The sequence below is a fragment of the Plectropomus leopardus genome, chromosome 10, assembly GCF_026936395.1.
Source record: "Plectropomus leopardus strain MGB_pleo_1.0 chromosome 10, ASM2693639v1, whole genome shotgun sequence".
Lineage (NCBI taxonomy): Eukaryota > Metazoa > Chordata > Actinopteri > Perciformes > Serranidae > Plectropomus > Plectropomus leopardus.
This window is the reverse complement of record NC_142185.1, coordinates 32,001,236-32,018,402: the sequence shown is the minus strand read 5'-3', so window position 1 is coordinate 32,018,402 and position 17,167 is coordinate 32,001,236. Positions and strand designations below refer to the sequence as shown.

Sequence of the window (17,167 nt, the reverse complement as noted above, 5' to 3'; positions counted from 1 at the left end):
CGCACATCGCCAGTTTACACGGCGGCAGAAGGGGTTGTGTTTTCAGAAAATTACACTCTGGAAGCTGGTTTCAAAACTTTGCAAAAAAAACAAATTTTCTTCATGAATTCAACGTAACATGTGGTGAGTATTTGATAAACAAAAATCACAGTATTCCTTTAAGACACATTTGTGCACACTTTCTTTGAATGCATTACACGTATGAGAGCTTGTTTTTTCTGCAGGTGTGAAGCGACTGACAGGTCACATGCAGCGCTGACATGAAAGCTCTCTATTTGACGAGATAAAACATTTTCATGCGCAAAAAAAAAACGTGTTATAATTTCCCAAACTCTGCAGGATAAACACCTACATACCACACACAGTCCACAGACATGTTATGCATATTCCCGACAAGTGCAGCACAAGATGAACTTTCAAGGTTCTCACACAAACATCTCAACACTAACAGCTCAGGAGTGGAGTGGGAGGTGAGTGCAAACTGTATACAGTCGCTCTCAGTCAGTGATGATGAGGCAAAGCTCGAGTTTCTCTGCTCGGCCTGACAGCTTGTTTCTCACAGCCGACCAAAGCAGCGCAAAACTTTCCAAACTAGGCCAAAGTGCAGCAACTGCTCATAAAATAAGGGGCTACAGTAACAACATTTGTGGATCCATGAGACTGAATTTTACTAACAGCATGCCAAGCTCCGGGACGTGGTGAAATACTTAGAAAAACATTATGAAAACACGAGAAACTGCACGCTGGTGCCAAAAAGTGATGTAATGGGTTACAGGAATTGTGTGGATAACAGTATAACAGCGCTTACAACTGCTTCAGTATCTGTTAACCATCATGCATTGCTTTGGATGTTAATCTGCGGCCAGGTTTAACAGTGAACAGATCTGGGTTGGTTCAGTTATTTTGTCTTTAAACGTAATGCCTCTTCTCAGTTTTGTTTTTACAGATAAAGGCTAATAAAGAATACTTTGAGGCACAGAAAAAGGAAGGGCTGCAACTCATGACTCATTTTGATTATTGATTACTCTGCCTTTACCGGAGCCATTGTTGCGTCAATAAGTGTGTTGTGCTGCGTTGATGTTTCCATATTGAGGTCCTGCTTTGCCCCCAAATATACACCTATGGTCCAAAAATCCAAAGCTGTTAAGTTATTATAATTTATGATGAAAAAGCATCAAATTCACACATTAAAGAAGCACGAAATCAGAAAATGTTTGACTTTCAGGCTTAAAAAATGACTAAAATGATCATCGAAGTAGTTGCCACTAAATTTACTGCTGTGACTACTCAATATCAACTAATCATTGCAGCTCTAAAAAAAATTACAAATTGCAAACCCTTTATAAACAAATCGTTGCTTTTTGCCCCTTTTTCAGATCTAAACTCACATTCATCCTGTCTGCTGAAAAATGCAGTTACACCTTTTAAACACGCGTTGGATGGGGGCGCTGTTTACTACAATTTAACTGAGCAGCTGCTGGAGAATCACCTCCTAAATCTATCAATCAAGGACCAAAACTGAGATTAGAAAGCCACAGTAAATAACTATGAAAATAGCATTTAAAGTCAAGGATTAGGATTCAAATTTAGGGCTAAGTAATGAGGGGTAACTTAAAAGACCTGATGGCTCCGCAGTGCAGGATTCATTCCTGCGTGTTTGCGTGGTGACTCCTGCCTGTCTGATGAACTAATAATGACTTTCAGCACGTTATCCTGCTCTGTTATTTGGTTCCTTTTTGGCCCCTCAGCTCAGCCAGATACTGTTTCATTCATGAAAACATGAAATCTAATAATGAGATGGTCATTTTGGTGTTGGTAAAAAAGTAAAAAAAAAAAAAAAATCTGAAATTGGCGACATTATGACAAAATATCAAAAAGCAGAAAGTGTTTGAAAACACTTAGAAAAAAAAAACACTTGCACAATGTTTGTGTGCCATGGATCCACTGGAGATAACATTTATCAGTTAAATCAATCACACTGAATTGTGTAAAATAAGAGCTAAAACCTAAATAAAATGTTTCCATATCTGATTACTTTTTTAAAAAACAGCAATGAAATCGGAGCTCACGCCATAATCAACTTATCCAGACCAAAACTGAAGCATGCCAAAACTGCAGATCTGCAAAAATCTGATTAAACTCAAGTACGCCGGAAACAAAAGGGAAAGCAAAAAAACTTCATAAATAAGCATATAATCTCTATTCAAGAGCTCTTGCACGTCTATGTTAACATCTCCTTCACATCTCAAAGGCGCGCACCGGACAACTCAGTGCGTAAAAACGCAAACGGTGTCCACCGCCAGCTCTCCATCAGCACCACAGAGGACACTTGTACCTTTTTGTTGTCTGGGAGCGCCTTGCTCTGTCCCGTCAGAGAGTCCGACCTGTTCTGTCCCATGGTCCCCTGCTGCGGTGACATGGTTTCCATCAAGACTGTATAGATCCACGGGGCCGAGCGCGCACACAGTATATTCCCATCATACGAGCTTAAGTCCAGAAAAGTTTATCCGGCGGAGCGAGGGGCGCGAGCCCGAGGAGGATCCATGATGGAGAGGAGGAGATCCGGAGGAGAAGAGGAGGTGAGACCTGCGCGCGGAGCTCCTCTCTGTCTCTGTGTGTCTCTGTGTGAGCGCTGTCTGCTCTGAGGGCTGGCACCCCGCTCCGCCTCAACTCACTCCGAGGTTGTCAAGTCAACCAAGTCACTTCCGCTCATGCTTTTCAAAATAAAACTCGAAAAGGAAACGAAAAATGTGTGTGAGAAGTCGCAAAACTAAAATAGGAGATGCCTTAAAGTCATGAGGGAGGAAAGGAAAGGAAATACAATTTTAAATTTGATTTTAGATTACAATTATAATTTTAGCAGTGCTTATTAAAAGTACAAACAAGTGGAGTGCCTTTAAATAGTTATATTTACACTTAAAATGCAATCCAATAAGAAAAAAGGTCTGCATCAAACTAACTTATTTGCATATGTCAGCTGTTTTGGGTAAAATCGTTGGCTGCATGTTTTTAATAGGAAATCTGCACTACTAAAGCACAATATCAACATACACAAAGGCATGATTAGATAGTTTTGTAGCTATTTGTTGAAGCAGAACCCTGTTTTAAAATCAAATTTGAGATTTATTGTTTTAGTTTATATTCTGTGCATTTGATACTCAAAAATGCATGAAAAGCTGTAGCTAGTAACATTTATAAAATAACTTTTCTCTTTCATATTTCTCGAAACTGTCACTACATCCACACAGAAGTACCTGAGATGGTTAATCTGTGAAAAAAAATCGTTACTCCTCCTCCTCCTCCTCCTCCTCATAGTGCCTCTAAAAGGTATTCAACCAAAACTAAGCAGATCAAACATAAATCATGATTCTGTTACTGTATTGTCTTATTCTCACCTAAAATGTTTTCAGAAACATATTTTAGTGTACTGTTTAGCAGTAAAATGAGAAAACTGGAAACTGACAAGCCAAAACAAGGCACCGCCAAATGGGCCAGAGCAAACTCTCTCATTTTACAGCTAAACTGTACACTAGAATATGTTTCTGACAACATTTGAGGTGAGAAAAAGGCAATGCATTCACAGAATCTAGATTTATATCTGACCAACGCTGCCTAGTTTGACAGTTTGACTGCAGTTCACGAGCAGTGATGATGATTGACAGCTACAGTGGATTCTAGCAGATGCCATCAGAGGCACTAAATGGAGGGGGGGCAGGATTTTTATCACAGATAATCTGTCGTTTTACTTCTGCTTGGATGTAGTGACAGTTTCAGAATATATGACAAAAGTAATTTTCGAAAAACATGTACCTTTGAGTGTATGCACCCAGTATGTAGTGAGTTGATAATGTCACTCACCACCTCACTCCACTGGACATCAGACGTTTAGCGTTCTTAAAGTAGTTAAAAATTTGCACCACTAAAGTGCAAAATCAACAGAGGCAATCCTTCATGTTTAGCTAATTTTGTGGCTATGTCTTGTATAAGGACCCTCTTCCAAAATGTAGTTTTAAGAGTTGTTCCTTAGTTTATAATTTGCTATTATGACACTCAAAATTACATTTAATGTAACTGCAAACAAAAAGCCGTAAAAAAAAAGTATTATTTCACCACAACAGTATATGTTGCATGGAACTTCTTAATGTTCTTATAATCTTATCATCTCAGCCAGTGTGGTCATTTAAAATGTTGCAAAGTTGTTTTTACAGCATGTGCTCTATTAAAAGTTAGATTCTCCAATTTCTTTTATTATTTTATACACTTGACTTTTACCTTTAATTTTTTTTAAGGGGTATCTATTTTACACATTTAGCTTTACTCTATTTTATAATGCATTAGGTTGGATGATCCATTCACTCCATTAAATTTTTGCCTCTTTTATTTTGAAAACAGAACTAAATTCTAGCCATTTCCTGCTGTAACCTGCACACCTTGACACAGCTCATGTACCTGAAAGCATGCTTTGGTTTGACTCCTGAGTTTTTCTGTGTACCCACAAGTGTGTGTTTTGATTTGAAGGGCCCATCATGTGTTTTTACGTCTGGCAGTCAGTGCCATATAGAAGCTGACTGTTCTTGAACGGCAGGACGGCGGTTTGCAGAGGGTCCAGACCAGGTGTAAAAATGCGCTCCCAGGGCCAAGAATAACATGACTGATGAGGAGGAATGTCAGCAGTATTTTTTTTTCTACACAGTCATGACGCATGACACATTTGCCTTATAGCTGCAGCTACAGTATACCTGAGTGTAGGATCATTTCCAGAGTGGGTGGGAGTGTTTACTTTTAAAAGCCTGCAGGCAAAGAAGAGAACACACCTCCATCAAAGCTGAAGCTAAACTGGTTTGTTGACCGTGCAAACAGAGTTTAAGCATTCAGGATTAAATCTCTGTGTCCAGTTAGGCCTTAAATATTATGACAGTCACTCCATGATGATGCAATTGCAACAAATTCAACTCATCCGTCTGCACTTCCTTGCTTTTTTTGCCCAATCACTGCAATTTTTCCGCATATTTAACCAAACATTGTAGTTTCCTGTGAGTTTCACTCATCATGGCAGTCCCCGCATTTACGTCACCAAACTCACTTCCTTATTTCTGAAGATGCAGACCTCCTCTGCACGGCTTACATTTACAAACAAAAATTACTGCTAAAGACCGAGCAAGAAATTCCCTGATATTCTGCACAAAAGTGGGGATAAACTGTTTTGCACCACGTGTGACAATGACTCTTCATAGTCATTTATTTTGTGTCTCTTTATGGTCATTTTGTGTCTTTTTCTTTTTTTTGCTGCTTTTTATATTTATTTTGTTTCTCATTGCAGTCGTTTTTCACCTCTTTTAGGTAATTTTGTGGGTTATTATGGTCATTTTGTGTCTCTTTTGGTTGCTTTGTGTTTCTTTTTTGTTATTTTGTGCATCTGATTGTGCATTTGATTGTTTTGCCCCTTTTTCTAATTATGTTTCTCTTCTCAGTCATTTTGAGTATATTTTGGTCCTTTTAGCTGTTTTGTAGTCACTTTGTATCTTTTTTTGTGTCTTCTCTTCGTTTTTTGCCTTTTTTTAAAGTTATGTTGTCTCTATGAGGTAATTATGAGGGTTTTTAGTAATTTTGTGTCTCTATAGTTGATTTGTTTCTCTTTGAGTAGTTTATTTTTGTCTGTTTTTGGTTGTTTTATGTCTCTTTATAGTCTTTTTTAGACTCTTATTGGTTATTTTGCCCCTTTTTGTATTTATTTTGTGTCTTTGAGGTCATCTTGTATCTGTTTTGGCTGCTTTATGTCTGTGTTTGTTTTGCCAGTTTTGTAGTTATTTTGTGTCTCTTTGCAGTTTCTCTGCATCTCTTTGTTGTCTTTTTGTGTCTCTTTCTGGTCTGTGCATCTTAATTTAAGTCACATTTTGCAGGTGAAGGCCAGGGGCGGCAGTTAAGTAATCCATCCATGATTGTGAGCCATTGTCTCCTCTGCACAAACATAAAGGTATGCAACAATTGTTCCATCTTATCTGTCCCCTGAAAAGTGGCGTGCATCAGATGATAAGAACAGTCATAGTGCTCGAGCCCTTTGATCATATCACAAGCTGCAAGAAACAGCAGCTGGCGTGTAATCTTTACTTCAGTCTGGTTTCAACTCTTGATGTTGAAACAACTATCTCTCTGTGACTAAATCCATTTCATCAAGAGCCCAATGTGGCCAAGTCACATTTGTCTTCAAACTTCACATTTCCTCGTTTTAGGGGTTAAATCACTGTGTTTGTTTCGTGCTCTTTGTCAGGAGTAGCCCGTCTGGAGGAACCCAAAGCAAAAAGCGAGACTAAATTGAGGGTGTGTCAGAAAATGTGGTTGGAAACGCCGCTGGTTGACCACGACTGCAACTGCACTGCACTGTTTTGTTTCTACCTCCTCTTTGTTCCACTCTGGAAGACGCCGGGTTACGACAACACAAAAAAGAGAGTCTTGGAGTGGTTTTTATTTCGGTATCCATGGCAAAAAAGCAACACATCTCCCTGTGATAACACATTTTCAGCCCAAAAAACCCCAAAGTGGGTCACACACACCACTGTCAGACAGCAGCCAAACACTCAGAGATTCTCCTCATGCCTGAACCGAGTTTGGCAGAGTGACTTCAGGTCAGGGAGGAATGGGAGTGATTATGCTCCTCAAATAAAAGGCAGAGAATCAATATGTGTCCACGGGATTATCTAATATTTCCTTTCAAGTGTGTCTGAAATGTCTCAGTCACGCCTGGAGAAAACATAAAGCATAAGGAGAGTATCGACTTGAACGGCAAACAGTCGCTTCCAGTGAGAGAAAAAGAGCTGGAGAGAGTCCAGATCTCTGACAGGAGCCTCACATGAAGCCTTCATTCTCGTCTGGTTGGGGTGTTAGGGTTGCACTTCGCACTGTAAACACAAAATGCACGTTCACACTCACTATACATAGCTGAATATCTATTTAAAGAGCACTCTACCATTCCTCCCTCCTTTCAAAGCAAATATGCACATGGAGTTTGAGGGGAGGCCACAAAGACGTGATGAGCAGTTTTGGTGGACAGATGCATAGCTCTAAAGGATGTCAGAGATTCTTCAAGCAGACAGGGAGTTTCTGTGACCCAAAAGAAGCATCCGCCTCTACTGCCGCCACCACCACCACTGCTGCCGCTGCTGCTGCAACTTTAAGAAGCCAGACTTCCACGTAGCCGACCAAAAATAAAGACCCACTGTTTCCCTTTTTCCCTGAACAGCAGAGGTTTCTGGGCGACAAATGTTTGAGGTATGGCTCTGCAAATTCTGGAAAAAATGACATGTGGGTGGGAAATACTTTTATTTTGGGCATTTTTCTAACCATGTAGTTTCTGGTCACTCTGAGTATTTCTAAAAAGCAATATGCAACTATAGAAAACCTGGAAACCTCTACCTCATCTTATCTGTCCTGAGCCACTATCTGTTTCATCTTAGACATAATTTACTGAAGGAAACTTTAACGATGGTCAGTGATAAACCAAACTGAAAGATTTACATCACCCACTGGTTTGTGGCCCACCATTTTGAAGCCTTGAGTTTGGCATCGAAGCCGTTACCATCATTTTTTTTTTTTTTTGGAGCCAGTAGTGAACAGACAGGGTGGAGCTGTGGAGGAGTGAGGAATGGATTTCACGAAAAACCTGAGGACTCTGCCGTGTTTGTCAATCACAAGGAAGACATGCCCTAAAGCATACCCTGCTTTAGTATCTATTTTTCCCTAAATGGGACCATAACTTCACAAGTTTCAAGTCTTGCGACTGAGACCATAAACTCAGTGGGTAAATGTTTACTGGGTCAATAAATCAAGGTCGAAGAACGCCCATTTTCATTTTACATTTGTGCATTATTATGTAGTGGGCATGTTAGCCTGCGTTTCTTCACATTTCATCGGTGCTGTGGTTAATTTATGGTTAGTTTTAGGCAGAAAAACCTCTTGGTTATGGTTAGGAAAAGATCATGTTTTGGCTTAAAATACTCAGTTTGTTGGTCTTTAAGCAGAAGCTTGGCAGAAGTCTCTTCTCAGTGTCACATAAGTCTCCGTCCCCTCGAACCCACTGATGACAAAGTCATCAAAGTCCCAGTGAGAAAGCAAACAAGCCGAATCCAAAAATGTCAGACTACAAAGTTCATACATAAGACATGCAAAGAACCATGAATTGCTAACATTTAGAGTTTAATGTTGCATTAACGAGGAGCCCTTTCAAAAGACCTCTCTCATTTCCACTGTTTTGGTCTTTACATGCCGAGTCCATCATGTGTTGTTATTACAGGGATTTACAGATCCAGCCTTTAAACCCTCGGAGACAAACATCAGGGGCAGTTACCCAGAATGAGAAGGCGGAAATGTTCGCATCACTCTCCTCCAGAGCCAGTGTGTCTCTGTCTCTCTCAGTTTGTCTAAACACTGCGGCGCAGCGAGGCCGAGGCGGATCAGGCCGCGGAGACATGTGGAGGGGACAGACAGGAGGCAGCCCGGGTGAACCAGACTGAGACAAAAGCCTGCGGTGAGAGGGAGTGACTCAGGTGGAGGAGACGGAGGGAAGACATCTAAACAACATTGTGTTGGAGATGGAAATTGTGGGTTAGCTGACCACTGCCTCTACCAGAGTGCTATGACGTTTCCGGAGCTTGTTTTAAATACTTAACAACCGGGCTTTCATCACGTCAAGGTCACTTTAAACAAGATGATGTCCTGAAAGACGTAAAATGTACACTAATTCAGTTTCTTTGTTTTGTCCCAAATTGTGATTTTTTTTTTTTTGATTAAGGTCCTGTACTCTAAATTATAGCCAGTGCTGGTTGATTACAGTATTGTGTCTTAAAAGCACCTAATTTGTATGTCATCTGTCATCCTGTGGGGTTAGAAAGTTCAACCAAATTTATATCCAGTTTCTGTAATTAGCTTACGTATTTTGTCTTTAGAGGCATTTCTTTTAAAAAGAGCTGAATGTGCAACTGTGTTTTCTACAAAATACTCATGTTCTAGTAATCTGCATCATCATTTTTTGGGGGGAGGAACATAATCAGTGCAAAGATTACTTTAAGTAACAATATTTGGTTTTTTTCAATCCAGGAGATGTAACTTTTGTGTTCTGCTGCACTAGAAATGCTGATATTGTATGTTTCTGCAAACCCAGGATATGTTATATCTGTATGTTAGTGGATATGTTGAAACGTAACTATTAAATAAAACTGTGGTTACTTTGCAGTTAAATTTAGGCACCAAAGCCACTTGGTTAAGGTTAGAAGAAGGTCAAATTTTGTCCTCAAATATCCTGTTTTACTGGATCAATCCTTGCTAAAAAAAAAAAAAAACACACATTGAAGCCTCTGTGTAAAAAAAAAACAACAAAAAAACAACTGCACTTCATGGCTTTATCCTGGCAGCCAATCCAGCAATGTCTTAATAAAGAAAAAAATACTTCACGCATCAGAATACCGTCTGGAAACGCGGCAATTTTCAATTTTTATGGCACTATTCTCTATACAAACACAGCGATGACTTACTACAAAACAGACGTTTTTCATGTTGTCTGGCTTGGACAGTGGTCTGCAGCTTGGCAAGCATCTTGCCTGGGTGCCGCCAACTGGGCAAAAATCTTTTGCATATAAGACCAAAACTAAGTGCATTACTACTTATCACAGAGCGTAAGAGGTGAAATTTGAAATTTGTAATTTGGGTAAAGTGACCCGATAACTTTCCACTGATAGCTTTTCGATAGCTCTGCGTTGTCTAAACTCCGCCCGACTGAGAAAAACAAACAGGCAGACAGGTGATCATTCACTCGGTCAGACAGAGAGATACTGAGACAGAAATCGGAGAAACAGACGGTCTGAGCCTTGCTGTTAGCTTATTACATCTGTTCTCTTGTTGGGCACATGCACGCACGCACGCACACGCACACACACACGCACACACACACACACACACACACACACAAAGACCCCTCCTCCACCTTCCAGCAGACCCTTTAACCCTGCTAATCTGATTAGCTCGGTCTCCCTACAGAGTGAGGGATGCTACTGACACACTGCAGCATGCGTGTGAGCTTTTTTTAAATCGTTGTTGTTGTGACTGTATTATCATCACTGTACAGTATGTGGCTTGGCTTTATGGTTTAGTTTGATTGTGTACATTAAATTGAATAATCGCCAAAGTTAAGGTCTACAGAGCACAAAAATCTACAGTACACAAACAGGAGGACTGGGCGATATGGAAAAGTCTTATCATGATATCATAACCAGTGATGCACGATAATGATTATTTCTACCGGTACAGATAAAACGATAATTTCCAGCTTCTCGTGGCCGATAAGATACTGATAACCTATCACGTCTTTTGGTTTGTTTTCATTATCTGAGGGTATGAAAGGCTGAGATGTGCTGAGTAAAGATGAATTTAATTTGTGCATTTTCATAAAAAAACACATTTCAGACAAAAAGAAAGTCATTTTCAAGAGCAAAATCAATTTCATTTTTATATTTTGTTATTTTTTCCCTCGTATCTTTTTATGTCAACTTGAATTGTACAAAAATAATGCTGAAAATAATATTCTGTTTGAGTTATAGTGGAACTATAACAAATTACTACCACTACTACTACTGCTACTACTACTACAAATAATAACAATAACAATTATTATTATTGGGTATTGTGATTCTGATTTTGATTTGTAACTTTTGTGCATCCTTTTTGCTGACAATATTCGGTTTGATTTTGTCTCTGTGTACTTTTGACTCATCTTGGTCCTTGAATCAAAACATTTGTGTGTTTTTGTGCATATATGTGAGTGTGTGCCCATGTCAGAAACAGTCCGTCTACTTCAGAAAAAGCCGATTTTTGGGTCAGTGGTCAGCGTTAGGATGAGGTTTGGGTTAGGTCAGGGTTAGAGGTTAGGCAAGTAATGGTTATGTTTTGGGTAAGTCTTCAGGGAATGAAAGAAAGTCCTTGTCATTTTGTAAGTAATTCTAAGGATGCGGTGGGACAGGTTAGGTGACTTCCTCAGGGCTGATGGGATGTTTGGTTTCAGTGGAGGGGTCGCTCTGGTGTCAGCAGCAGGTTCAACCAAACAGGGTTTCCATGTGAGAGCCGCAGGGGTGCAGTGTGAGCACGGCAGTCTGGATTAACTAATCAAACAGCAAATGAGTCTTGTGGGCATACAGTGTTACTTATACTAATTGCCTCTTTAAATTTCTGTAAAATGCAGCAGATATTCACGAATGTTTATCTTTAAGAGAGAAAGTATTGTCATCTCCAAATGAACATGTCCCCATCCCTCTACATTTCCCCAAACACTTAATGTTAAGCTAATCTGATCCTCTTCTAAATTCCTCTAAGATGTGAGTTAAGCAAGCCATTCAAGATATGTAAATAGAGTGAGATGTCTTACATCTCACCTGGCACTGCCTGTCATGTTGCAGTGAACCCCACCTATCTGGTGCTTTCAGCAGGTTGCAAGAAACATTGTTAGCAACAGGAAAGAAATTTCACGTCAGTAACGACAGCCATGACCGTCATTTCCCCTCTGTCTTAGCCCGATAGCCGACTGAATTGTCAACTCGTTACACTCAAGGCAACATTTAGACAAGATCAGTCCTAAGAAAAAGTAAGTCCTAGTAGTAAAAATGGATCTTTTTTTAAAAAAAAAAAAAGTAAATTCATATGATAACATTAGGAAAAGGTGACGTTGAGTTCATTGAAAGGCGCCTATAAATAAAATGTATTATTATTATTATTATTAAAGGATCCTCCTGTATACAAACAACTGAAAACCCTGTATAGTCCCTGCCAGGCCAGTAACTGGTGACGTAATTTAGAAGAACACCACTCGTGAAGTGTGCAAAGTGCGGCCGTGACGTCACCGTTCTCACTCGATTTTCCCTGAACAATCACCAGAGACCACCTGACTCTAAAGTCCGCACTGATGTGTAGCAATTCCATCATACCCGTTTTTGCAATGTTTTAAGAGAAGCAAGTAAAAAAAACTTCGATGTCAGGTGATATTGAGAAGACATGTCAATTCAGAGCACCCTCGACAAGCTCTAGATTCCCTTGATAATTTGGCTCTCGGGCTATAGCTCAAACTACAGACTGTACTGCTGCATTTTCGTAATGCCCGCCAACCAACGCAGACACAAAGAGTATAGAAGTGGACCAAGAACTGAGCCACCCTTCTCTCCCTCTGTTTCAGTCAGACTGAAATCTGATCAAACTGTAAAACTCGGCAGTGCTGATCGAATATAAACTGAGATTCTGTTACTACACTGCCTATTTCTCAACTAAAATGTTTTCAAAAACATATTTTAATGCAAAATGAAGCTGTAATAGTGAGAGTTTGTAAACAGGAACAGGAAGCACCACCACTGCATTGCCTATTTCTCGCCTCAGAAACTTGTTCTAGAGAAAAGCATTTAACTGAAATACGAGATTGTTTGTTAGCAGCCAGCCACCACTGAGTCAAACGGAGAAGTTTGCATTATGTCACCCACCAGTGGGAGCGTGTATTGGCCAGTTGCGACGCTGTGCATTCTCGCATTTGCAAGTTTTCTACCTCTTAAGCTAAAGCAAAGTCCACAATTCTTTTCCTCAGTTTTCTCCAGTCATTTATCACCAATTTCAAAAGCATTTGTGTCTTCTGCTGCACAGATGTCAAAGTTTTATGAAAAGTGTAATAACTACACCTTCTCACACTGACTGAGCTCCTGGTTTCTGAAGCATATAGTGGAACTACAGGCTTTTACTCCTGCAGGTTGACCCTCATGACCCCATCAGCTTAACAATGACGTTTCCAGACAGAGGTCATCTTCTAATTATCTTTTCTCGAACAGGAATAAATTCACGTTTGACCTCCATAGATGTTTGCACAACTCGTCAACAGACCTGTGCGGCCGTAGTCTTCCATAAACAATGCAACAGCATGTGACTGTTTTTTCTAAACAAATAATAATCAGGAATGCAGCAGAGATTGCTTCAGTATTGTTTCAGCCATCAGAAAGCAAAACGGATCTGATAAGTAGTTGTTTGCACGTGCAGCTGTTGCAGAGATAAAAGGTTCAAGAGTTGCTTCATGCAGATCTCCTGCTGGTTGATGTTTTCTCTCTAATCTGTGATTGACAAAATGTTTGTATTCACTGATAACTGTGTGTGTGGAGTCTCTTCAGGATTGTTGATGTAATCACAGTGAATCATCACGCTGCCAGAAAATGTTCGCATGCATCTTTTTTCTAATCTAATTGAATGAAGCTGCTTCATCCAAACAGAGAAAGGTACGTCACCATCCAAAAGTGTATTATTTGTACGTATGTTCTCGGGGAAAAATCCCTTTGGGCAATGACGGGTCCATGGAAAGGTCCTCAATCATCCCAGAAACATTCTTCACCAACATGTGGTCACGTTTTCTCATTTGAGCGAAACTAGTTACTGAAAGGAAAATTATCACAATTTACTGCTTAAGAGAGCCGAGAGGATGCCAGAGAATTTAAAATAATTTGAGTTAAAAAACGGTCACGTTTTCCTCAAAAAGCCCTGACAGGTCTGAAATGTCACAAACAGTTTGAAGTGAAGATTGCTTGCAAATAGTTTGACCTTTGTGCAGCGCATCAGTTGGCGAATCAGAGAGAGCGTGCAGGAGCTTGTTTGTGCATTTTTGTAGGCTGTTTGATGTTTCCCTAAAATCTTTCAATGATGATAAGCATGCAGCTTCCTAAATTATTCGTGACCCTTTGAAATCTGCAATAGAAATGGTCTACTAGTGCCTTTATTGGTATTTTTGCTTACTGTGATGCCATTTCATGGAGAATAAATGCTAATTGTTGATGTAAGCATTGAAATTGTATCTGTGAAAAATCAAAAAAGCAAAGGGCACTGCATAAGGGCAGTGCATAAACAGGCGGTTGCTTGAACATCCCTGAGCTGTCAAAATAATATTAAATTATAAATAAAAAACAACTATAAAATCAAATACTAAACAATTCAAAAAGTAAATGTTGACAGCTTTTACAACATACCGTTACGTTTCCTTACTTTAAAACTGAACATCTGTTGATTTTTTTTTGCATATTTTGCAGCACTTCCTTGTTTTGCATAACGTGAAGTGCTCCCAAAATTCCCCAAAGTTTTCGTTCGAAACGTCCTCTCTGCCTTTGCCATGCCTCTTCAAAAACCGTCCTCTCCCGTCTGCATGTGACGCAAACAGTCCTGCGACACAGCGAGTGAGGTAATACTGGTGCGACACACCCGATAATTTTATTCATTGACAACACATTTGATAATCAATTATGATAGATTTTATTGATTCATTGTTGCAGCCCTACAACAATGATAATAATGATAACTATTATTACACTGTTATTATAGTTATTATTTTACTTTGTCTTGTGCAATACAACATAAATTAGCTTGCAACCTAGTTGTGGTAATATTATTAACACCAAAGTCATTCATCAACATACATCCAGTCAATCAAACTGCCCCCTACCAACAGCCAGGCGAGGCAATAATGAGACAGACAAAGCCTTTTGATACGTGCTGATATCCGCTCCCTCAGTCCTCTGAGGCGGCTTTAAACCTCTGACCTCATCAGACCTGACAGCAACACGTCTGACAGCTTAACAAGGTAGAAGAAGAAGCGTTAAACTGGTTTAAAAACATCACTTCCTTTAGTACCATAGTGGTCCTCTCTCATCAGGTATGCATGTTCAGCAGAGCTTGCAAAAGATTAAGTTATTTCTTGCTTGTCAGTCGTTTCTGTGGTGTCTCTTGCTCGCAGGGATTTACTTTTACATACGTTTAACTCATTATTTGAAACTTTGGCCATGTTTAATATGAAATCTAACAATGTAATGTTATACATTTGACAGAAAATAAGTAAAAGTATTATATGTATAAGCAAGTGATTTGATGGGAAGCTGATACTTTTGGAGAATCTTGAATGCAGAGCTTTTACTTGTAACAGAGTATTTTTACAAAGTATTATTGCTACTTATACTTAAGAAGTTACCTCCACCACTGTGAAAGAGTGGATATTTTCTGTAAGCATCCTCTTCAAAATGCCACAGAAACATAATGAGTCAAATGAGAGCGTCATTCAATAATGTGTCTGAAAGCACTCTGGGACAAAAGAAGAGAGAGTTGGACAGTCAGCAGAGAAAGAAAAGCTAATCAGGAGCGTTTAGAGGAGGGGTTAGTGTTTATGTACACTTCAGTCAGCAGCTTCAGCCGTTTATCACTCATGGCGTAGGCGTGCGTGTCTGTGAGCGCGTAAGAGAGAGAGTGTGTCTGACTGTGAAGTCCATCTGCTGGCATCTGTGTGAGCGCCGCCAGTCAGCGGCAACAGTCGCAGCGTCGGCAGGGCGCTGTGTGTGAGCCGCTATCACTATCAGTCGTCTCTTATCAGCCGTGCGGGAGGTTAAAGGTCGAGAGGGCAAAGCCTGCATTCCACCAGAGGTCAGGATCATTAGTGGATGCTGAACTCAGCCAACAGCCATGATGGAGAATAAAATCAGACAAGAATTATATTTTGCATTACTGGATAGTTTAGGTTTCTGTGTGTGACTCTGAATAGTGATTGACTGAATGACTGATTGATTGATTGATTGATTGATTGAACATGCATACTTTCTCTCCTACATGATGAACCTCACAAACAGACAATAATCAAGATGTCAAAGGTCAGCAGCCAAAGAGTAGAAGACTGTGGCCTGAGCATGAATGTGACACAGAGCTAACACGAGTGCTGAGACATGAAACAGACAGTAGTGGAGGAAGTACTCAGATCATATACTCAGATAAAAGTAGCAATACCACAGTGAAAAAATACTACGTTACAGGTAAAAGTCCTACATTTGAAATCAATCTTATGCAATTTTTTTTTTATATGAAACTAAAAGTTTGACCTCTCACCTCATGTATCTGAGTGAAATTGGGTTCTATCAGCTTGTTCTCACTCCAAACTCATTAAGTAGCGCCGCTCTGTCAATGCTTTCGTTGTACAAGCGCCACGCCAAAAGCCACCTTCCACGTCCAACCGGAGCACAGCTGGACGGCATCAGATGAGAATACGCTTGGACAGAAGTGGTGGCGTCATTATAATACGCAGGCAGACAGCCGGATGGCACCCGGTGCATCCACATGCAATACGCACGGGCGGCGTCACTTAAGAATGCAAACAGATGGAGCCTGTCGTGTGCGCATGAAATGCTTAAGGACAACATCAGGTAATTACGCTGCCTGTAGCCATGTAATAAAAGGAGCGCAAGTGCACTTACAGGGCGGAGGATCCCACAAACAACTGACTTTCATGTGGGAGTCAAGAGTTTGCTTCCCCTGTGGATGTTTTTTTTCCTACACCTTATCATAAGCCTCTTTCTCCTAAACCTAACCGTCCTTTAAGACCGCGCTGCTTCATCCAACAATGTGCATTTGTTGACATCACGGTACCGGCATCCCGAAGTTTATACAGCTGATGCAGAAGGATACATAACATGTCATAAGTAGATGTCGAAGGTCAGTGGCAGAACAGCACCAAGTGACAGACATGTTCAATTTCTGCTAAACCCATGCAGTTTTTTGCATGCAGTATAAATTTATTTTTGCCTATTATATTTGAATATTTCTGCATACTGGGGTCCTTAAACAGTCTTGAAGTTGCCGCCACCTACGAGCTGAGCGCACAGGTGCAGCTAATCAGACTGATGTCAGTGGGAAACTGCATCGCCAAAACCAGCAAAGCACTATTTTGGAGTGTGGGAATTAACAAAGTACAAAACTGTTTGGAAATTTGAAGTAATAGAATTGTAAACATGCAATAAAAATACAATTAAATGCGATTACCTATTGAAATTCAGTTTGCCCCAGTGAGATTTAATGGGGGTGGAGGTTGTTTGTCCACTTGCACAGGACAGAGAGAGAAAAGCGGATCTGAGGTTGAGGGAGCGGCTCCCTAAAGTTGTAATTTGACGGGATCCTGTTCCACTGTGGCTTCACTAACTCTGCAAGAACAGGGAAAGCATGGTCTGGATTTTATTAAAAGGCAAGGATGCGTGTGTGTGTGTGTGTGTGTGTGTGTGTGTGTGTGTGTGTGTGTGTGTGTGTGTGTGTGCGCATGTGCGTGTGTGTCTTAATGAGACTAGATGGCACGTCTTTGCTATAC

The 17,167-nt window shown here is 40.2% G+C and overlaps 1 protein-coding gene across 5 annotated transcripts in view; it reads right to left on the bottom strand.

Annotated features, from left to right (window-relative positions):
• The window catches only part of LOC121948976 (rho GTPase-activating protein 20), a 79,742-nt gene that overhangs the window by 44,443 nt on the left and 18,132 nt on the right, over nt 1–17,167 (bottom strand). Inside the window, exon 1 of one of the 5 annotated variants that reach the window (XM_042494555.2) lies at nt 2,336–2,656. The exons of the other annotated variants lie outside the window; for them this stretch is intronic. Within the exon in view, the coding sequence (XP_042350489.2) occupies nt 2,336–2,428 (93 nt within the window). The 5' untranslated portion in view covers nt 2,429–2,656. Of the gene's footprint in view, nt 1–2,335; nt 2,657–17,167 lie in introns of those variants that run through there. 5 annotated transcript variants of the gene reach the window in all.